The sequence below is a fragment of the Pelobates fuscus genome, chromosome 5 (genome assembly GCF_036172605.1).
Source record: "Pelobates fuscus isolate aPelFus1 chromosome 5, aPelFus1.pri, whole genome shotgun sequence".
Taxonomy (NCBI): Eukaryota; Metazoa; Chordata; class Amphibia; order Anura; family Pelobatidae; genus Pelobates; species Pelobates fuscus.
In genome coordinates, this window is record NC_086321.1 from 315983543 (window position 1) to 316006483 (window position 22941).

The following is a 22941-nucleotide window of genomic DNA, read 5'->3' on the forward strand; positions in this document are numbered from 1 at the left end:
CCATGCATTTATACCTATTACAGTAAAAGAGGAAAAACCTGTAGACGTTTTGGTAATCTCCCTTTGATAACACTAGGGAGGATAAAAGTCCCAATATTTCCTTTCTCTGTAAATATTGAACCTTTCCGCTAAACCTTTAGGGGATGTTCGAATGTCCCAAGATTCAGTTTTTCTTCGGCACTTGTGCAACTCTTTTATGAAGTGTTCTTTAACCATTAATGATTCCTTGGGGAATATCTATCTTGATAAACAGTCGAAATGGTTATTTTGTTTGGATTTTTAGAGGACCTATTAAACCTATGGCGATTTAATTGTAATAGTACATCAGTTATAGGTAAGAGTACTGAGACTCCATTAAAAAAAAATAATAATAATAAAAAAAAAAGCTTTAAAATGGACAATGACTTGACACTCAGGCAGGTAGAGCAATACATTTATTTGCAGTAAAAACACAGGCTATTAACACTTGATGATATTGTATTTTCTACTCACGTGACTGCATTTCATGAGAATTGGTCTGTGGAGACTGCAACTGTTGTAGTAATAGCCTTTCTGTATCATTGTTACTTCCAAAGGAAATATAAGGGTATATTTTGCGATTCTTTGAAGGTGGTTTTGTACTTACATATTATTTGCATCAAGAATTAGGAAAGAATTGAAATGTCTCTTGTATAGTACTACTGTGATGTTTCTTCATTTTTCACCCAGTTATTTCATTATATTTTACTGAAATGTATTAAATATGATACTGCTTTCTCTACAGGACTCCAGTTATTTGAATGAGCCATCCAATCACTCCATCCTCTGTTCCCCACCGGATTCATTGTCTGATATCACTGACACCCCAGATTTCCTACCAGCTGACAGTCTAAACCATGTATCTACAATATGGGAATTTGGCCTTCCTTCTCAGGACCTCAGCTCCAGCCAGGTGTGTATGGGCAAAAATTCTGTTTGTATCATTCCTTCCATTTGGTTTATTTTTCTAGCTCTGTGCGTTTTAGGTTTTTATTTTAAAGTTCAGCATGTTACTTGTTTGTTTGTTTTTTCAGTCTTTTCCCTCTCAATTTGTTTTCTCTTGATACAGTCATTTATTTTCTTATATCTCCTTTCACTAACAGCTCTTTCCATCCAGTCGTCCATTTCTGGGGTTGGACAGTTTGGAAGACCTACAGGCCATAATTAGTACTCCCTCAGTGCAACCACGGGTAAGACACATATGCAATACTTTTAATTTTTTTATATATATATATATATATATATATATATTGGGGCATAAAGATTTGCCACATTTTAATGAGGTATAAACAAAATGAGCGAAACTATCTAGAAAAAAAAATTGTGTGTATTTCTGAAAAGTACATACAAAAAAAGTTTAGTTTTGAAAATCATATCAAACAAATGGTGACTATCCTTGGCAATACTTTGCTGAAGATGTTCACTGAATTTCTCCATCACTCTTCGGGTCATCTTAGGTGGAATGGCATCAATTTCCTGTCAGATCCTTTCATTCAAATCCTTAAGAGATTGAGGATGATGTTTGAAAACCTTTTCCTTTAGGTTTCCCCAAAGGAAAAAGTCACATGGGCTTAAATCTGTTGACCGTGCCGGCCACCTCAAGTCTCTCAAAATGCCCATTGAACATTTCCCTCAACACTCCGAGCAGTGTTGTGCTGTGAGAGCTGTGGCTCCGTCCTGTTGAAACCACAAATGTTCTGTATCTACATCGTCCAGTTTGGAGGTCTCCAACATTTCAATGTACCGGTCGGAGGTCACAGTTACTTTTGCAACATGGCCGATCACACCAAACAGTCAAGTGAGGATAGCGGAGCTGTTGTTCGTGGAGTTCACAGGGTTTATGTTAAGCCCAATAGAGGAAATTCTGCTTGTTTACTGCTTCACTGAAATGAAAGTGTGCCTCATAGCTACTCAGAAGAACAGTTGCAGCTGGAACCTGTTCAAGAATTTCCGCACTTAGGGCTCTGTGGTTGGCATGATCTCTCTCACTTAATTCTTGAGCCGACATCATTTTGTAAGGATGCAGTTTTAAATCGGCTTGCAAAATCCTCCTCAAACTCCGACTTGATATCCCCAGTGCCATTGCTTGCCTATGAGCGAAACGCCTTGGTGATTACTGAATGGATGCTTTTACTGCTTCCACATTTTCTGCCATTCTAATGGTCCTGGGTCTGCCTGGTGATTTTCTTTTCCGTGTGGATCCAGTTGCCCGAAGATCAGATATCCATAGCAAAATCATTTTCTGATCTGGTACAGATGCATTTTGACCATAAGACACTGGAGCAATAAAGCCCCGATGTTGATCGGTCAAACTCATGATGGGTACTGAAAATGACAGAGCCAAACCTACCGAATTAAACCTTCAACACATTTCTACCACCACTACAGCCCTCACAGTGCCCCCTTGAAATATGGGAGATCTTTATGCCCCACCCTGTATATAAAAGTGTATGTATACAGGCTTTTTTTAAATCCGCAGTCATCAAATTATTAGTCACTAGATTTATTTTGCCTAATATTTTAGAATCCGAATGTTGCAGAGGAAGATGATGAAAATGAAGACACAGAGGAGCTGGGACACACGGAAACATATGCTGATTATATTCCATCAAAGTGTGAGTGCATGTTCTTTGCCGTATTGGATTCCTGACCAATATTTAATGTAGGGTATAAATGTATCACTCAGGGGCAGGTAGACTATTGTAATCTTTAGAATCGTACTAAATTAACTTACAGATTCAAATAGCTTATTTTGTACAATTATTTGTAATTGACCTTGTGTCTCATTTCAGCCAAACTTGGCAGGCAGCATCCAGACCGTGTTGTGGAGACCAGCACTCTTTCCAGTGTTCCGCCTCCTGATATTACTTACGCGCTCTCTCTGCCCAAATCTATTATTGACAGAGGTCTACTCTCAGCATTGCAGTTGGAAGCCATAGTTTATGCCTGCCAGGTGAGATTGGGATGCCTTTAAAGGATGAAACTCATTTTGTTGAGATATAGATATAGATAGATATGTATATTTATATTAATATTTTATTTTTTTTCTCGCCACTCTTTTAGCAACATGAGGTTATTCTCCCAAGTGGACAGAGAGCTGGATTCCTGATTGGTGATGGAGCTGGTGTGGGGAAAGGCCGAACTGTTTCAGGGATCATCCTTGAGAACTACCTTAAAAGAAGAAAGAAAGCTCTGTGGTAAAATGAAAATGTTTTTCTTTAATTCTCTGTCTATATAAGTCATTTTCTTCCCCACATCTGATGTTCTGCAGGATGTATTTGGCTATTTGCATGTTTCAAAGGGGTGCTCCGAGTCTCATATTTATGTATTTCTCCTCAGGTTCAGTGTATCTAACGATCTGCGCTGTGACGCAGAGCGAGATCTCCGCGACATTGATGCTAGTAGTATACCGGTGCATGCACTTAGCAAGGTGAGGCATCCAGTAATATGCGTATGCAAGTGTTTTGTTTTTGATAGATGTATGTGTACCATAGAGCACTGTACATTTTTGCATTCTGGGCAAAAACACTCTAATAATCTATGCTTCTTTCATAGTTTATGTTGCAAGGATCTCCAACGTAAATGTATCTCTGCGTGTTAATTCATTCTTGTTGTACCAATTGTGGCTGCTGATGTCACTCACGGAAACTGATCCACCCTGCCAGTACAATAAACTGAAAATCGTGTGCATGCATGAGAGAGCCTGTGCAATGGTTCTGTACTAGCTTTAGCATTGCACCTTCAGTCATGAATTTTCATGTCTGAACTGCATGCCTAATGAACATGTACTGTGCTGATCATGGGTTTATGAGATATCCTCAGCCATCCCTTGGAAATAACGGGAGGTATTAGATGACAATACTTTATCACCTTCTAGTCACTAGAGAAGATTTAGATTTTCACCAGTCTATCTTTTTTATTTTTTTAATTATTTGTTTTTATTAATTTTCATAAATGTAAGGTCTTTTGTTAACTTCTCAAAATAGATTTCTGTAATGTGACCGGTTTTACTAAATTCAAGGTGAAAACAGAGTGTTAAATTATAACTGCATGTCTTGGTTAGATGATCCACCACATGTTTAATGTGCTATAAGTACTGTGAAAAGACACCAACTGCACGAATGTATGTTTTCTCCTACTTTTGTAATCAAAAATGTCTCCTACTTTTGTAATCTAAAACCAAAGTATAGCAAGCAGTGACCTAAATATTATGGATGCAAGCACATACAAAAACTATGCTCTCACCTTGTTTTCACATTTTTTTTATTTTTTTATTTTTTTTTACATCATCATAATGTGTTTAAAAAGGTGTGAAGGTCCACTCCAGACTGGAGTTTCCCTTAACATAGATTCACTTATGTTGTATTTACTAATTCACTCAGTGGCTATATCTTTGCTTTAGATCAAGTATGGAGATACGTCTGCGTCTGAGGGCATCTTGTTTGCCACTTATTCAGCACTTATCGGTGAAAGCCAAGCAGGAGGACAGCACCGGACACGCATTAAACAAATCCGAGATTGGTGTGGAGAGAATTTCGATGGAGTTGTATCCTTATAATGGCTAATTTTCTGACCCTGTGCAATTTAAAATGTACTTGATTTGGTGTGATTTCCATTTAAAGTGTATTTATGACCCGTTAGGAGCTTCAAATTTCCACTTGTCCACTAGCCATTGATGAATAGAAATATTTGCACATGGTGAGTGTACCATGGGCCTACTAGACTTGTAGTGGCAAGTAACTTCGATTCACACCTAGTAGTGTAGGACCTGACATTTTGGGCCTTAGTAATAATGACGTGCATTAGTTGAATGCTACAATCAGCAAATACCAGTAATTAATATGGATATGTCGGTTGCATACTATTGTTTGTTGTTTTTTGTTTTTTTTTGTATCTCTTCCTTGACATTTTAACCCTCTAGATTGTATTTGATGAATGTCACAAAGCTAAGAATGCATCTTGCACCAAGATGGGCCGTGCTGTTTTGGACTTGCAGAATAACTTGCCTTTGGCACGTGTGGTTTATGCTAGTGCCACAGGTGAGTCTATGAAGACATCTCTTCAAACTCTCAGGCAATCGTGCTCATTTCATAACCTAACTGCTCTATCCTCATTGCTTTGCCATACTTGACTTTTCTTTATCACCTCATTTCAGGCGCCTCCGAGCCCAAGAACATGATTTACATGAGCCGTTTGGGAATCTGGGGCGAAGGAACATCTTTCAGTACTTTTGATGATTTCTTGCATGCCATTGAAAAGAGGTAACCATTAGTGGGTATAACTGTCAATACTGCATGGACCAGAAGGCATCTAGTACCTGGGAACTTTGAGTTTATGAACAGAGCAGCACATGCTGTAGTTATTCCCATTTAAGAAATGCCAAAGAGTTTATATCGAACATTACTTTTGTTCATTCTTTGAGATGTTTCTTCAGTCCAGTAATTTTCTCCTGTCTGTCCCATCTATTACTTCTAGGGGTGTGGGAGCTATGGAGATTGTCGCCATGGATATGAAGGTCAGCGGAATGTACATCGCAAGGCAGCTTAGCTTCTCAGGAGTCACCTTCCGTATCGAAGAGATTCCCCTTGATGAGCAATACAAACAGATGTATAACAGGGCAGCACAATTGGTGAGAGTCATTATAGAGTATGGGCAAAACGATAAAACATGTTAATAAAAGTAAGGTAGGACAGTGTGTTTTGTAGAGAGTTTTTTTTTTCCCAATCTTTTATTCTAGAATCAGGCCCAGCCAAAAGCATCAATTTTTATTAGTTCCCATTAAATAAAATTGACATTTCAAATGTATGTAGTGTTCATTTCATTTATATATATGTTTTCTCCATGTGGCATGTATCCTCCTGGGTGTATGGCACTTTAAGATGACAATTTTCTGTTGTGATGAGGTCACAACCCTATCTACAGAGCATAACACATGACTTAGTCTAGTAGTCATGCTTGATTACAATAGTTTAGTGACTCTCTTACAATGTTTTTGGTTGAGAATGCTGTTCTTACCTACTCTCAGCTAATTAATGTCTACTGACTTCAAAAGTGTATTCCATAAGCTGAAAAACTGTATAATGTGTACAAGACATTATGATTTTTTTTTTTCTTTGAGAAATCAGTGAATGGTTTTAAGAGTAAGTGTTAAGTGTCTACAAACAGCTGGGACTCTTATCCGTTCCTTTTTATTTGTGGCTCTTTCTTTGTTGTTTCTTTTTATTTATTTATTTGTATCTTTAGTGGGCAGAAGCATTGACTGTGTTCCAAACAGCAGCAGACTGGCTAGGATTGGAGTCCAGGAAGTCATTATGGGGTCAGTTCTGGTCAGCTCATCAGAGATTTTTCAAGTACTTGTGTATCGCTGCTAAAATAGATCGTCTGGTGACACTGGCAAAGCAGGAGCTGGCTAAAGACAAGGTGAGAGAATTGAGAGAGTAACAATTCACAGGACATTCCAAGAGACTAACAGGGTAAAGTGTAAATTTGAAGTCTTTCAAACTGAATATACATTTTCAGGCCAGAGTAGCTGAATGGAGACATTCTCATAGACAGCTGTATTTCCAGTTCTGCTATTTTGGCTTAAAAAAAAAAATGTAAATTCCTTTTGAATTCCTAGTAATTCACAATTTTCTTTGTTGTTTTAAAACCCATATGAGCAGTGCTGTGCACTTGGAGCTCCCTCTAGTGTTTTATACTGATAATGAAATTACACTGAAATTTAGGTTCTGTCCTTACTCATGAAAGTGTCAGCATACTGGAAAGTACAAAGATTAAGGGAAAATGTTGTTTACAATTGTGATATAGAGTGTTTTTTCCAAAAATGTAATTGAAAATGATTCGATTTTATACTAAAACTCACTGTTGCCTTGCAGTGTATGGTAATTGGTTTGCAGTCCACTGGTGAAGCTCGCACACGAGAAGTGATGGATGAAAATGATGGCCATCTCGACTGCTTTGTGTCAGCTGCAGAGTAAGTGTGACAAGTGAAACACTGAAGATGACTATTGACCTAGGGATCACAGCTCGGCTCTAAATTTGGATGATATGTTGTTGCTGAAGATCATTGGGTTTGCATTTTACCTTTTTTTTTTTCTTTCTTTTTTTTTTTTAACCTTTTCAGGGGTGTCTTCAAGTCTCTGATCACAAAACACTTCCCCTCAACCAAAAGAAAACGTGATAAAGGCCTACTGAAGAGAAAACGTATGTGTGCAATTAGCCCTTCTCTGTTTTTTGTTCCCCTTAACAATCTGCACCCTTTTTTAGTCTTCTGCATAATCTGTCCCTCAGAAATAATACCAGCATTTAATCTACTCCTAGTAGAGACATCTTGTTTTTCCCTCTGTGCCCCTTTTCCTTATTTTTCTTAATTTTTGTTTATCTTTCAGTGAAATATGCTTTTTTTTTTTGTTCAGGTCGTGGAAAACCTCGCAGTGGTAAACTGTCCCGTGTAGATCCCTCTGGAGTAATCCGTATCAGTGAGGAGAGCAGCTCAGATTCTGAAGGTGGCATGGACAGTGACTTCAATTCATCTCCTGAGTCTTTGCAGGACAATGATGATGTCATCTTTGTGGAACACACTGTGAATGGCCTGATTATGCCTGACCGAGGTAAGTAATTAAAGTGAAAAGAAATGACATAGAAAGACATAAAACAAGGGAAAATTAATTCTAGAAGACACCAGATGTTTGCTCGGTATGTGGCTGTAAATGCAACTGGGCTATAAATTAAGGCAAGGAATTTGGTGAAGTTGGCAAATTGGCATTGACTAGAATCCTGGTTTATTATCATGTAGTCTAGATACTTTCTTTATGAAAGTAATGTTGTGTTAACATCTCGAGTGCCTGTCACATTACTCCTATATTTTGTGTTAAGTGATCTTTAAAGACCAATAACCAATCTCTTGTGTTTGCAGGACTCTCATCCCCCCTCACTGCTGTGTTTGTTTATATATTTATTTATTTATTAAGTAAAGTGATCTGCACTGTGTCACAAACCCAAGCATGCTCAGGGGCTTTGTTCTGCAGGTGAAAGGATTAAAAATCACTATTCGTCTGAACTAGAGCAAAAATAATGATGATAAAATCTCTCCACACTCATCCACACTTAACTCTATTAAGCAGTCAGGAGACAAAAACTCCAACCACCAAGGCAAGTTATAATGGAGTACTTTGTGATCCTCAAGCAAATTAGATTATCAACCCACAAAACACGATTTTGCCGAATATCTATAAATTTGAAAGTACAAATAAGTTCATGACTTCGGGCAACATGAATCTTTACCAGGCAATGTCAGAACTTTAATATATGAATATTTATTATGAAGAAAACTGTCAGTGAATATGTAAGAAAAATTACAAATAATTTTACACCAACAGTTAACAATAAAAATGAGAAATTAACAGAAATCCTAATGACTTAATTTGCCGTTACATTCATGTTTTGTTTTTCTGTCTTGGGGAGCATAGATAGAAACTGGCACTTACCCACGTTAAATCTGGTTCCTGATGAGCACAAGGCTCTTGGCATTGGGTGGATTTATACACCCCCTTTCCTTCATATCTCATATTTCCAAGGTAGAGGGAAGGTGTAACTGAAGGAAGTCTAAGTTCTCTCCTACCTTGGTTTGATTCAAACGGCAATCTATATAGAAATATGTTTTTATTTCTTGTTGTACGCCTGCCACAGAAATTATTCTCACAGAAATGATCTGTGAATTTGTTGCAATTTATCCGTTACTTTACACTCCCCATCTACATCCTAGTACAGCAGACTTTACTATTCCTTCAAAACGGCTTAATTTACACTAGTTATGTTTTAATTCCGTTATTAGGGTTGGTTGTCGATGTTATGAATATGTATAACTGTATTATTCACCTGTAGATTATTATTGTTTTTTGGTTGTGCATCTTCTCACTGCTAATGGTCACTTAGCATATCAACTGATACTTAGTCATCCAGTCTTCTAAATCAATATACGTATGGGCAATGTGTGTGTAATCTTTCGCACCTGCCAGAGGTACATGGTTGGGGGCAAGGCACCAATGGAATAATCACTTTGTAATCTTTCCCTGGGATCTTCCATATTCCTATAGAACCAAGTTAACCTTTCTTGTGCTGAAATCAGCCATACTGCCTTTACTAAGTGACCAATTTATGTATTCACTACATAAATCTAACAGCAATACTTAGCTAGTGTGACCATGAATAATGCTTGCTGGGCGTGGCACCTGCTCTGTGTTTGTGTGGTAAAGCAGAAGGTCATACTTCTGCATTATTGTACCAAGCAGGGACATTATTTATTGACTGATGCTCTCTACCAGTGAAGGTCCCAGCTAGTTATGATAATGCAAAAATATGAACCTCTGCTGTATTATTCCATCTGAGACATGAAAACCGGTAAGTGTGAGATTGTTCTTAAAAACAATTTACGATTGGAATGTGCCAGGAAACCACTGTCACAAGAACCACTACAATGTACTGAAGTGATTATAATGCCTAGAGTGTCCCTTTAAATGCCTTTGTTAGTCATGCATGTGTAATGAACCCACAGCTAAAATATTTCTATTAATTAAAATAAATCCATGAATAACAATTAAAGATAGTGACACAATACATCATCCATTTAAATCGTTATTATTAATTTGTTCAAGTCAGTAATTGGAATGCATGTGAGCATTGATCATGCTGCCCTATATTTTTTTTATTGTAATTATTGTATCATGAACAAATATGTTGCACACATTTTGTTGTTTTCCTGTTTTCCCTCTGCTCTCAATTTTGGGTTTGATTGATATTAAAGGAACACTATAGGATCAGGAACACAAACATGTATCCCTGACTCTATAGTTTTAAAAACACTATCTATTAAGCATTTATTCTATGCATTTATTTGTAACACTTGTATTCTGGCCCATTTTAATTTTGGAATATTACTAAATGGGTTAGTCTAGTAATGATTTTTTTAACAAATTGGTTCAATGGCCTCCTACACTTCTGCTGTTGTATATATTTTTCTAACATGGTAGAAGCTGGATGGCAAGGAGATAGCTGAAAGTGAAATAAAGAGATTTTGTTCCTCTAACTTATTCATAGGTCCTGAGCAGGTTGAGCTCATGAAGAAAGATTTGCTAGCCAAGGTCCAGGCATTGGGAAAAGACTTGCCACTAAATACACTGGATGAGCTGATAGACAAGTTTGGAGGTCCTGAGAACGTGGCAGAGGTATTGTGTTTAATTAATGGCTCTTTTAGTATATATCCTTTTGTTGGGAGTATAGATTGTATCCAGTTAATGACAGTTTCTTAATCTCCACAGATGACTGGTAGAAAAGGACGCGTGGTTCGCTGCAGTGACGGATCTGTGCGCTTTGAGTCTCGGGCTGAGCATAACCTGTCCATAGATAATGTCAATTTACGAGAAAAGGAGCGCTTCATGAATGGAGAAAAGGTGAATAGTTATGACCTGTGTCATAAGGGCAGGCAATTTACCACATCTGATTTACTGTGTAGTCTTGGTTTACAGAAAAACAATGCAATGTAGATTGATTTCTGTTAATTATCCACAGGAGTAGGGTATAATTCCTCAGTATTTATTATATATTCAGATCTGATTGAGTATTCTTTTGTTTAGCATTTGAAATGTATAATGATACAAGGTATTTTGGTACTCTTTATTCTCGAAGACAATACAGGCCATTTTTCTGTATTCTGGTGTATGAGAATAATTACATATATGTATATTAACACGCATTTGTGAATTCTAAATATATTTGCTTTAAAATTGTTTTTGATTGAGAGATATCCATAAAATTAGGTGACGTAGTTTTAGTAAGTGATGCGTGGGGATTAGATTGAAGAATGTTCTTATTCATACAAAAATACTTATTCCCTGACATATATAGCTTCAGCACTCATATGATTATTTTCCTACTGATGGACAGGTAACCTATCAACGGGACTAAAAATTATCAGAATATTAAGTCCCGTCTTCCAAATACTCATCCTAAACCTTAAAGTTGTGTCCTGCCCCTGGATTATCAGTTGTTGCTTGTTCTGCATGCAGATCCGATGATCAACCTGATCACGGGAAGAAGGTGGGATTGCATGGGCAGTTATGCAGAGGAATATTAAACTCCTTGGTTGCCCAGGTGCAATCTCAGGAGGTAAGGTAGTATTTGGCCATGTGCTGGTTTCTGGAGTGCATGATTGAACATCCCAGGTAGGTAGCTTGGAATGCATGCCACAGGACTGCGTTCCACTAGCAGAAGCCAAAAATAATCAAGGAGGATGTAATAGAAAGGATGGTATTTTTGCCTTTGTGTAGCCAATGATTTTTAAGAAGCCATGATAGTTTGTCGCTCCTCCTCCTAACTCCTAACTTTTGTTCTATTACTAAGACGTTAAGGAAAAGAGAGTAATCTTCCTCAGAATCATCAGAAGAATGCACAGTTACCTAGTCTGACCATCATCTTCTGCCCATAATTCTGGAAAGAATCTTTGGTATTCCCAGAGGAATAATTCAGAGTCATTAAAGATGTTGTTAAGTGATGTCAGAAGCATAACCTGAACACAGGTTGTCGTGGAAAAAAAGGAAAGTTTCAGAGAAACGTGTGTTTATTTCCACACATTTCAAGGTTTTCTTTAACTTCCAGGAAAAGGAGATATGCAGGATTGAGACTCCCTCTATAAAGTTGATGTCCCAAAATAGACAACTATTCCCATAGGGTAAGCGGTCTCATAGATCCGATGGACAAAAGAGCTGAATCCTCTTGCAGATGACTTTTTCATACTTTGGCGGCCCAAGCAACCTTCCAATAAAAGTGAATTTCTTGTTACAGTCTTTGGAGGAATGTTTAGCAGGGGATTTACAGACATTATTTTGTATGTTCTCTTTAAACAGATTAGAATGGGTAATGATTGTGTGTGAAATAGCCGATGAGGTTGTCAGAAAAAAAATATGGGTCTCTCTTTAGAGGCTAGATGCACCATTTGGTTAAAATCAGGAACCACCTCCTTTCAAAAAGGAAAGCTTTTTCACTTAACGTTGGATGAACTAAAAAAAGGATGTCAAAGATCAGGAAGGCTCTTCCACAAGAAATACATATCCTAGATGGAATACTGCAGATGATAAGAAGAAGAAATGCAAGATCAATGGGTGATAAAGAGAATAAAGAGTGATTATCATTTAGATTTGTGCAAGGACCTATGCCACATTTTTGTCCCAAAAGGCATTTCAAGAGGATTCAACAAGCACAGTTCTCAAAAGCACTAAAACTTTCAAAATGTGTGAGTGTTATGAAGTGCAGCCATCTTGGCGATAAGATGGGTCATATCAAACACAAAACCTTAGTACGCAGATATCTACACATTAATTGAGCCCATCATACTTATTCAGATTTGTTGAAAAGATTAATATTTCTCAGAAAAGACCTTGCTTTCCATCAGTTGCAAGGGAAGAATAAGACAGATGCTTAATGCATAGGTTGGGAATCTCAAGTGTTCTCTCTCTAGGCTACTTGGTCTTCTATAGTTGACTTTTCTCAAAGGTTACCCATTTATCAAGAGGGTAGATACCCATGTGTGTTCTATTGCTACACTGTCAACATATTCTTAAACCATTGTTCCCCTCTTATCTCCCTCTTGAAGTTGGTGGCTATAATATCTGAGGCATCAAGTTCAGGGATCTCACTCCAGGCTGATCGCCGAGTACGGAACCAACGTCGCCGGGTCCACATGACGCTAGAGCTGCCATGGAGTGCTGATAGAGCAATTCAGCAATTTGGTGAGTGAACTATTATGAGTTATAGGATTTTTCCTCCCAGCTTGTGTCTTCTAAAATAATGCCTATTTTATGTATACTTTTTAAAGTCCTAGTTAATACGGTTTTCATTCTGCTATGTCTACTGGGAGGACATTTTATGCTCTTAAATAACCACTAAAGGTATCTGGACCAACATGTTCTTTATGAGCATTTAATAAAGATTTATAAGATATGGTTTTTATTGGAGGGGAGGAGGTTGACAGAGCTGCTCTAAAGAATGTTACCTAATACTCCCATGTGCATTTGTGTCTTGCTACTTTTCAGGCCGCACACACCGCTCTAACCAGGTATCTGCTCCAGAGTATGTCTTCTTGATATCAGAGCTCGCAGGAGAAAGGAGATTTGCTTCAATTGTTGCCAAGAGGCTAGAGAGCTTGGTGAGTGCCAACAAATCCATTGCATTATAAGTTTCACCCCACTCTTATACTTATTACTGCTTTATTTATTACCTTAACGTTTCTTCTGCTTCCATCCAGGGTGCTTTAACACATGGTGATAGGAGAGCAACAGAAACCAGGGATTTAAGCAAGTACAACTTTGAGAACAAGGTTTGTACACAATTGTATTTATGTGACTGTGTTTGAGTAGAGGTTAACAAATACATGCATGTTTTCAAAAGATAAGAATTCAATCAAAGGGTTTTATTGTGTATGTTCTCATGTATGGTTATGTCCCCTCAGTATGGGACACGTGCTTTGGAGCAGATTCTGTCTGCCATCCTGAACCAAACACAAAGAGATGTGCCTCCTCCACAGAGTTATCCTGGTGGTCCCAATGCTTTTTTCCAAGGTCAGTATTCTTACATATTTAAACTATTAGAAGTTTTTCCATCCACATCTTCTTATTAAAGTACCAGTTAAAGTGACACTCTAAGCACCAAAACATTAGCTTAAAGAAATGATTTTGGTGTATAAATAATGCCTCTGCAGTCTCGCTGCTAAAAAGATTCTTCCCTTTAGGAATTAACAGAGCAAGTAAACACATTGTGCTGTAAGATGTGATTGAAAATTTAAACTTTTCTTTCCCCTCCCGATAAGGATTGTGTGAATCACAGCCAGGGGAGGCCACTGCATAAACCAATATGAACCAATTTAACTCCTATTGAGAATTTTAAATTCTGGCAGTGACACTGCTTCACCAAGCTAAAGTTTTTTTTTTTGGTGCTTAGGGGATCCCTTTAATATCTCCCCATCACTGCTCTTCTCTTTCTATAATTGACTTTCCAGTGAATGTGTAACGTGCAGTGACCTGTTTTTTCTGTTTTATCTCTTTTTATTTATTAATTTAAACAGAGGCTGTGCTTTTGTTTGTATGTTTAAAACTAAACACAAATCAGTATAAATAAATAAATACAATTTAGTATGGACACAGTTAGGAATACATTTAGACTGGAACTACTGCAAATAGTGAAACAAGCACTTCAATGATGTACAATTTGGGGAAAAAAGGAATGTCTGTTATAATAATTATAATAATAATAATAATTACATTTTTGTACGTGATGCTTTATGGTGTTTTTTATACTGCTTGGGAAAGATCCTTGATTTTTTTTTACATTCTTTATTTTATTCGTGCATTGATTGACATTTAGGTCTGTTACGCCACAACAGCGGTATGAGACCGATTTTCAACAGTCGATATTATGGCATTGGAAATACTGTGCACAATTATTTGTTATTTAGGCAAAATACATGTTGAAACAAAATGCAGTTATGCATAAAATTGCATAGAGATTAACAAGGCTACATTATGTAGTCTAACAGTGAACATCAAGGAATAGTAATGTAACATTCTAAGGGTAATGCTAATTGGTTAGTATACATAACACAGCTGTGGTGGTGACAGATGTATGCACTGTGTGTTTATGGTGGGTTATTGGAGATTAGATTACTTCAGTGCAGGTGAAGTGGGGTTCCCTTCTGGGCAGGTGTGTTGTGGGTTGCATCTATGTGATTTGTTGTGTCATCAGCGTGTCTGCATTGCTTGGGGGGTGCGTGTGGTACCCGCTTGTTGTCAGGTTGAGAAGTTCCCAGGGGGCCCTTCATGGTCATGTACATGGAGGTCAGTGTTCCCACGGGGGAAGCCAGATGAGGGCTAGATATCAGCTCCCGGTTGCTGGGCAGGTAGGCTAGTGCGGAGTGCCCATGCAGCGTCGGAAATGCCAGGGGTTAACTCTGCACCTATAGTGGGTCCTTACACTAACGTGTGGGCAATGTCCCGGCAAATTGATTTATAGTCTCAATATTTTCAGGTGGTGGCTGTGTCTTTAGGTGCTCCGGCGTGTCTTCTGGGGATGAATTCTGCAGCGCTGGCCATGCTCCAATTCGGTGGGTTTGCGTGTCTGTCCGTTGGTGTCGGTAGTGCCAGAGAGTCCGCTGAGAGGTTCAGCTGTCTCAGTGTCGCCGGCGCCTCCTGCATGCAGCGCACTGTGAGTGTGGTGTTGCCCTTGGAGACCAGTAGGGTATGAGCTGGGCCCCAGCGGTACTTGATGCGTTGTGTTCGCAGGAGGGATGTCAGTTGTTGCAGGGACCTCCTCCAGGCCAATGTTGCACCTGAGAGATCAGGGTAAAAAGTGAGTCATATCCTCGAAGATGTAAGATGGTTGATCTCTGGTAGCTGCCAGTACTGCTGTTCTGTCCTTGTAGGTCTGGAACTGCAGGACAACATCTCTCGTAGTTGTAGCTGGGGCCCCAGTGGGCTTTGGAACGCGAAATATTCCATCTATTGTCACTGCTTTGGCTGCTCTTGGGGTTAGTAGAGCTGTAAGGAGCCACCTAGTAACATGGGGTAGTTCAGCATCATGTATGTTGTCGCTGATGCCCCTGATCTTAAGGTGCTTTAGGCGGCGTTTATCTTCAAGTGCGGCAAATCTTAGGTCATTCTGCCCAGCTAGCTTTTTCAGCTCCTGAACCTCCTGTTGCAGCGTTTGAATTTGGCTGATTTGGGCGTTCATGGTGTTTTCCACAGTCCCAATTCGTCCTGTTAAGCCCTGCAATGTGTCCCTGATCGAGGCGACATCCGACGAAATCTTTTTATAAGATCTCTGATGGCCTCCATGCTCACTGGCGTGGGGGTCATGGCTGGTGGTGGGGGTTGCGTTCGAGCCGGTGATGGCTGACGCCGGCCAGGGGAGAGTTCCCCTTCATCTGATGTCTCCTCATAGAAGTCGGAGCGCCCGCCGTGCAGAGACGCCATATTGGAGCCTGAGGCGCCGCGGGCCTGCCGCCATAGCTCGCCGATATCCATGCCCTTCGTGGGCCTTTCAGGTTTGAGCTTCTTGGTTTTTCGCCCTATTTGGGCTCGCTTTTATGCTGGGATCACCCTGGGGTGGATTTGGCCCGTTTAAGGGTGTTGAAAGAGGGTTTTTCCCGTGTCGCGGCCTGGAGCTCAGCGAGCAAGCGACCGTTCTCTTCAGTCGTTAGGCACCGCCCCAAGATCCTTGAATTTTGTGTTTTCTCTGGAGTAAATAGATTTTACATATAATATTTATAAGTTATTTTTATGTCGTGCTGGACTCAGGAGAAATTATTCTGCAGCCAGGGGAATAGATCAGCGTCTAAAACATTCTGCAGCCAGGGGAATAGCTCAGCGTCCAAAACATCTCCCTGTACTCTCCCGTGTGCTAACAAGAGAGGTGTTTGTAACATTCCATCTTCAGAAACACTAAACTCTGTTGTCAGCTGTTGAATTTAACCCCCTCATTGATAAAGTGAGTAAAGAATTACTGTTTAAAAAGAAAATTAAACAATTCTATAGATAAAAGGATTTTCTTATATAGTCAACCTAATGGACTTTATCTATTTGGTTAGCTATTTGCTTTGCTCATTGTACCAATTAAGTCGTAATAGTCAGATGGAGACTATAGCTTCCTAACTGTTCCCATCAATTATCTGTGGGAGTTAGAGATATTTGTTAATGTCCAGAAGTCACACATAACTTGGAGACAAATTATAAGATCACAGCATTAAAGAAAAATTAGACTTTAGAAACAACACCACATATATTTAAACCTAAAATGATAATAAGTAAACAAAGTCAGAAAACACAGAAATTCCTTGTTTTCCAAATTGTACTTGATTTCGAAGTGCTCGTTTCACTATTTGCAGTAGTTCCAGTCTAAATTTATTCTTAACCGTGACCAAACTAAATTGTATGTCCATTATTCAGTTGTTGCTTCCATCCTTTGCCTCTGTATGTGTGTATCCCTTATTAAACCTTGTGTCTATATTTTTTTTTTCTTTAGAGTTAAAACAAGGGCTTCTCTCAGTTGGTATTTGCTGCAAAGAGACCAAATACAATGTTGTTGTTGATAAAGGTAAGAAGCATGTCTCTTGACAAATCTCCGTTCACAACTTTAATTACCACCACTATTATTATAATTTCCTATGTGGTTTTTTTCTTTCTTTCAGAATGTTCAGTCACAAAGTTTCTAAATCGCATGCTCGGCCTGGAGGTTCACAAACAGAACAGTCTTTTCCAGTTCTTCTCTGAAACATTTGACTTTCTGATTGAGAAGGACAAGAGAGAGGGGAAATATGATATGGGAATTCTGGGTAAGATTAGTAACCATGTGTGGGAAGAATGGCATAGTAAATTGTAGCGGAATCTTATATTTAATTTCTGCCCACACTTCGTTTATATTGACTGAGCACAATTCTCTTTCCTTATTAGATCTGGCACCTGGAGTGGATGAGATTTACCATGAGAGCAAAGAGAATTTCTTGACACCTGGTCACCCACAGGATGGACAAGTTGTTTTCTACAAGGTAACTTACTCCAAACAGCTATCAGATTTCTGCCTACTGCCCAACACATCACCGACTCTAGCTCTTATATATTGTCTCTTGTCTATTTACAGATTAGTGTTGATCGTGGGATGAGTTGGGAAAAGGCTGTAGAGAAATCACTCACTCTCCAAGCTCCAAATGAGGGGTTCTACTTGTCCTACAAGGTAAAGAAGATACTATTTTTGTGTTGCTTTCATGTAGAGGTAAAACTATTCCCTTTAATTTTCCTGACATTAGTAGGACTAACTGAATTTATGCTGTCGCCTTTTTTTTCTTCCTTTTAGGTCCGTGGTGATATGTATTCTGCTCTTTTGGCCGAACATAGACAGGGAAAGTACTTCAATCTGTATAAACCCAACATTGGAAAACAGAGCCAGGCTGAAACGTTGGAGAGCTTGCTTAGCAAGTACCACCCGGTGTGTAGAAAGTCATTGTGTGTGTGTGTGTTAGTTATTTAATATGTGGTCAATTCAACAGTGATAGTGCTGGTTTAAGATGTATTTTAATTAAAACTGTGTGGCAGTGACAATTTTGTTTATTTTTGTTTTCAGGTTTCTGCAGAGGATGCGCAACATCACTGGGAAAGCCAATACATCTTCTCCTTCAGCAACTGCAGCCATACTATGTGGTAAGATTTTTATTATGCCTTAAGCTCTGTCTGCTGTATTTGACTAAATTTCCTGTGCACTTTGCAAGACTCAAAATGTCATCATTTATTTCTGGCTTAATCTTGTTATTCTTGGCTACCACTGCAATCTTTTGTTGTGTAGCAGCCATCTTGGACTATTACTGGATAGCCTCAGTGCTTAAGTGTCCGGTAATATCACAGTTACACTATGGAGGCGCCTATTGGCTTTAAAGGGAAACTATAGTGCATGGAAAACTATTTTCTTAGCACTAAAAACCATTTCTGTCACTTACCCTATTCCAGTGCCGATGTCCCTCGCCTAACTACTCGGAGGTCCCTCTAGTGGGTGTCTGGTAGATGGCTACTAGAGGTGGAGTTAACCTTGCAAGGATTAAGGGTCCTGACACTGCACCCAGACCACTTCAATGAGCTGAAATGATCTTGGTGCCTATAGTGTCCCTTTAAGGCATGGTATCAGATGGGATGGCTGTCCATTAGTGAAACATCCAAAAATACCAATGTCTCGCCAGTCACTGCAAGATTTTGAGCACTGATATATACGGTGTACATCATTGGTTACAACGTAAATGACCACAACATTCATTGTATATACCTGGTCACAAATGGGTTGTGAAGATCTTGTGCTCTCATATGTTTTGCATCAACATAATATTGTTAAAGGGACCCTCTGGGTCCCTAAAGCACTTTAGCTGGCTGAAATACTTTCTGTGTAAAGAGTGTGTCCTATTTTTTTTTCATTTTGCAAAATTTCAGTAGAAATTTATACTTTTACAAATTATACTGGTTACACCCCTCTGGCCTTTTAAACAGACAACAGCTCCTGTTATTTCCTGGTTTGGTAAGCTTGTTTGCACGGAACTCAATAAGCAGCAATTGCCCAGAGCACCTGTCTTGCAAAGAATTCTCATTGAGCTGCATTGGGAAGTTTGTGATTGCAAAACCACAGTTTTTTTTTTTTTTTACTATGAATTCATGCTTACCGTACAGACTAATTTAGTGTTACAGTTTGGTGAAAGAGAAATTGTTACTAAAAAAAAAAAACCTGACTAATAGAATTACTGATTTCAGCCTCCTCTTTCCGGAAACTGCAGCTTGATATTAATTTATGGCATTGATTCTGCAATTTAAGACATTAATCAATGAGAGACTTTTATCGTCATATTTTTATTCTGTATTGATATCTTAGTTTAAAAATACTTTACAATTATAGAATGCAGATACATTCATATGACGTTATTTTCTCCTTGCTGTTATTATTCCTCTGATATATAAAACACTATAATATTGTCTTGTATATTGTGTGTTTCCTGACATATTATTGTGCTCTACACAGGAACGGGAACTGTAAAGGAGTGCAGCAGGGAAGGGAGTGTGTCCAAGGATTACGTCTTAGGCATTACTACATGCTTTGTGGCTCTCTACTGCGAGTGTGGAGTCGTATGGCTTCTGTGATTTCTGACATCACCAACAGTAGCTATCTTCAGATTGTGCGATTAAAAACCAAAGACAAACACAAACAAGTTGGTGAGTACACAGTATCAATAACAAGCATTGATATCCTTTTTTTAACTCAATGTCTTGATGCTTTCCCAAGTGTAATGGGGATGCTTTTGATGCTGAGAAATCCGAATCCCTTTATGGAGCACTATAGTGTCAGGAATACAAACATGTATTACTAACACTATTGTGTATAAGTAACTATTTAAGTAATCAACCCCCCTTATTTAGCTCTGTAACGGCACCCCCAGGCATAAAATGGGTTAACAGCCGTTAAGGAGATATTCCCTTCTAGATATACAGGCAGCTACGGTAGACACCGAATCGGAGAAGCATGTGAATGCCGTAAACAGTTGAACCGGAACCATAAGAATGCTGTAAACAGCCGAATAGGAAAAACCATACGAAAGGTTTACACTCCTAGCAGTCGAACTGGAACAGCATACAATAAATCCCCCCAAGAACGAGACCAAGCTCCGTGTTGAGGGTCAAGCAGTGAACAGACAGAGCTGTGGGTTTATTGTTCTTATATACACATTAGTACCACCCACTGGGTTTTGGAAAACAATCAATAAACACGTGCAATACACTCAGCCACTCCCACACACAATGGGTAATGTAATTATCACAGGCAGAGAAATATAGTTTTTCCACATTATTCATAACTTTAAAAGTATGCATCACATTCACATGAAACTTAATCTTAAACAGAATCAGCATACTCCAAATACAAACATACGTCAAAATCATACACATTGGTCCAGTGGTTCAAAAGATAGACCGTAGTCCTTTGTGACCAAATGAAGCATGGCTTTTCTGCCCAAAACCAGTTCCACAGAGTCTTCTATCCTGGAGATAATTGGGAAGTAATCCAATTATCTCCAAGGACAGAGGCAAAACTCCATTGAATACATGGCGGCAAAAGACAATAAAATACATAAAAATATATAACTGTGCAGCCATTGCATAAAACAGGTACATTCAACATATCCCCAGATAGCTCAGATCTGAGCGCACATTATTACTGAATGGCGCTCAGATCACACACATACAGTTCAATTGCCATGGAGCCATAGTCTTTCCATGGCATAGCTATCTGGGGTATCACCGCTCAAACAGGGCAAGCACCGAATGACCCGGCTTTCGTGTCTTTGCAGGGGAAAATCAAGCGTTTCAACATGGGGCCATAGTCTAAAGGCAGCAGGCGGGCAACCATTCTCGTCACAAGCTCTAGAAAGGTTATTTTACTTCTGTTTTCTCCACCACCACACCGGTCCCGGCAAAGCTTGTCCTGCCTGGCTCTGCCTCCATGGTTGAGATCATCAATCTTAATCTCAGCCAATCCAATGCTTCCCCATAGATAGCATTGGGAGGCTATTGATCGAGCGTGGCCAAACACAATGCTGCGCCAGTCAGCATCTCCTCTTAGAGATGCATTGAACCAATGCATGTCAATGGGGAAAGTTCCGCGCCTAAATGAAAATCGTGGAGGCGCTAATCACCAGTGCTACACACTGTGAAGCACTAAGATAGTAAGTGACAGGCACTATAGGTGTTCCTAGGCAGCAATGTAAACACTTTCTCTGAAAATACAGCGTTTACAGTGCTCACCCTGTAGGAACGGACTATAGACACCAGAACCAGTACATTAAGCTGTATTTGTTCTAGTGACTATAGTGTCCCTTTAAATACAGTTAAAAGGTATGCGACCGATAATATAATAATAATATTATAAAATAGAAACTTCTTTACATTTGAAACGTATTAATTTATCTATTGTGAGATAAAGAAACACCTGCATATGAGCTTTTCCTATTTTGGTCAGCTCTCACCTGGTTTGTGTTTCTGGGTCAAATTAAGTTATGCAAATATTTGATTCCTCTCTGTTTTCATGAGTAAATATGTATGTGTTTTGTTGTTGTTGGGTTTTTTTTTTTCTTGCATTTAATTTTCTTTCTTTTTTTTTTCTGCCACATTCAGGCATTAAGATTCCAGAGAGCTGTGTGGCAAAAGTAAAAGAGGAGCTGAAACAAATGGATTTAAATGTGAAGCGCAAACATGAGGAATCACGTCAGAACACAGAACGGCTGTCTCTTATTTATCCAAGCTCTACATCACTTCCTCTGGACCTTTCCCAATCTATTTATGACAGGACACACAGCCCATTAGTGCCCAATACATATGACTTTTGGAGCACTTCGCCGAATGATCTAGAAAGCATTTTTTCTTCCACCACTCACCCAAGCCAGCAGCTAAATGTGAGGGAAATTATAGAGGAGATGCTACAAAAATTGAAAAAGCCAGATCCTTCACCCTCTGACAGACACCCTTCATCCTCTGACAGACATGGTTCACCCTCGGACAGACAGAGTGTCATCCAGTATGGGGGAGAACCAAACAACTTCTGGGATACAGACTAAAGTGTCTCCTTACTACTCCTGAACTCAGACCAGCAGATCTGGCCCCTGCTACATAAATCCTTATAGGAAGAACCAAGATGACATGCGTAGATCTCATCCACATCATCAGAAATGGGGGGCCTGCAGAATTTCTATTTTATTTTTCATAAACTCTGCATGCTCTGCAGTTTGTAAAAAAAAAAAAACTAATATATTTACATCAATTGGATCAAAAACATCCTAACCCTCTCAAGCTACAGTGTGCAACCTGTCGACATCAGGGCCTGGTATAAAAACAGGTCTGACACCTTTATGTAATAGCACTCAGCACTCCTGAATAACCGACATACCTAGCTCTGGACCCTAAATGATGTCCCTGTTTATTTGGGACCGGCTACTGTATAAAGCATCCTGTGGAGCCATTAACACCTTTCGATGGAAAGGTTTGTGTGCTCCTGTTTTTATTAGCCTTTCTCATGTTTATGAGCTGTTCTATTTTTACTTTCCCTAGGACGGATTTTAAGGTTTAGGTTTTTTTTTGGTAAACACCCTTTTTACAGACATAAGCTCCATTGTGTCCAGGAGCTGACCTCTCACAGCGCTCAGCACTTTATCCTCTTCTCTGCCGAGCATCACATATTGCTGGCCCAGAGTTATACGCAGAGCAATACAGCATGTGTGAGCAGTATAATAATGCACGGATGGGCTGGGAGAGACAGATTTGGCTTTTAACTTTGTATTTGTTATGTCAACCCTTGCTAATCTTTGCA

At 39.1% G+C, this 22941-nt stretch overlaps 1 protein-coding gene across 2 annotated transcripts in view; it reads left to right on the forward strand.

Annotated features, from left to right (window-relative positions):
* Positions 1 to 22727, forward strand: part of SBNO2 (strawberry notch homolog 2) — a 52800-nt gene extending 30073 nt beyond the window's left edge. For both annotated transcript variants that reach the window (XM_063455556.1, XM_063455557.1), the window contains 28 exons: positions 764 to 931; positions 1122 to 1208; positions 2543 to 2633; positions 2811 to 2971; positions 3082 to 3215; positions 3358 to 3448; positions 4421 to 4564; positions 4940 to 5057; positions 5174 to 5279; positions 5494 to 5647; positions 6262 to 6438; positions 6894 to 6991; positions 7142 to 7221; positions 7434 to 7628; positions 10114 to 10241; positions 10335 to 10466; positions 12665 to 12800; positions 13104 to 13216; positions 13316 to 13387; positions 13520 to 13628; positions 17083 to 17154; positions 17249 to 17392; positions 17511 to 17605; positions 17698 to 17790; positions 17911 to 18042; positions 18178 to 18254; positions 19609 to 19799; positions 21753 to 22727. In XM_063455556.1, the coding sequence (XP_063311626.1) occupies positions 764 to 931; positions 1122 to 1208; positions 2543 to 2633; positions 2811 to 2971; positions 3082 to 3215; positions 3358 to 3448; positions 4421 to 4564; positions 4940 to 5057; positions 5174 to 5279; positions 5494 to 5647; positions 6262 to 6438; positions 6894 to 6991; positions 7142 to 7221; positions 7434 to 7628; positions 10114 to 10241; positions 10335 to 10466; positions 12665 to 12800; positions 13104 to 13216; positions 13316 to 13387; positions 13520 to 13628; positions 17083 to 17154; positions 17249 to 17392; positions 17511 to 17605; positions 17698 to 17790; positions 17911 to 18042; positions 18178 to 18254; positions 19609 to 19799; positions 21753 to 22192 (3738 nt within the window). In that variant the 3' untranslated portion in view covers positions 22193 to 22727. The remainder of the gene's footprint in view (positions 1 to 763; positions 932 to 1121; positions 1209 to 2542; positions 2634 to 2810; positions 2972 to 3081; positions 3216 to 3357; positions 3449 to 4420; positions 4565 to 4939; positions 5058 to 5173; positions 5280 to 5493; positions 5648 to 6261; positions 6439 to 6893; positions 6992 to 7141; positions 7222 to 7433; positions 7629 to 10113; positions 10242 to 10334; positions 10467 to 12664; positions 12801 to 13103; positions 13217 to 13315; positions 13388 to 13519; positions 13629 to 17082; positions 17155 to 17248; positions 17393 to 17510; positions 17606 to 17697; positions 17791 to 17910; positions 18043 to 18177; positions 18255 to 19608; positions 19800 to 21752) is intronic.
* The last annotated feature ends 214 nt before the right edge of the window (positions 22728 to 22941 follow it).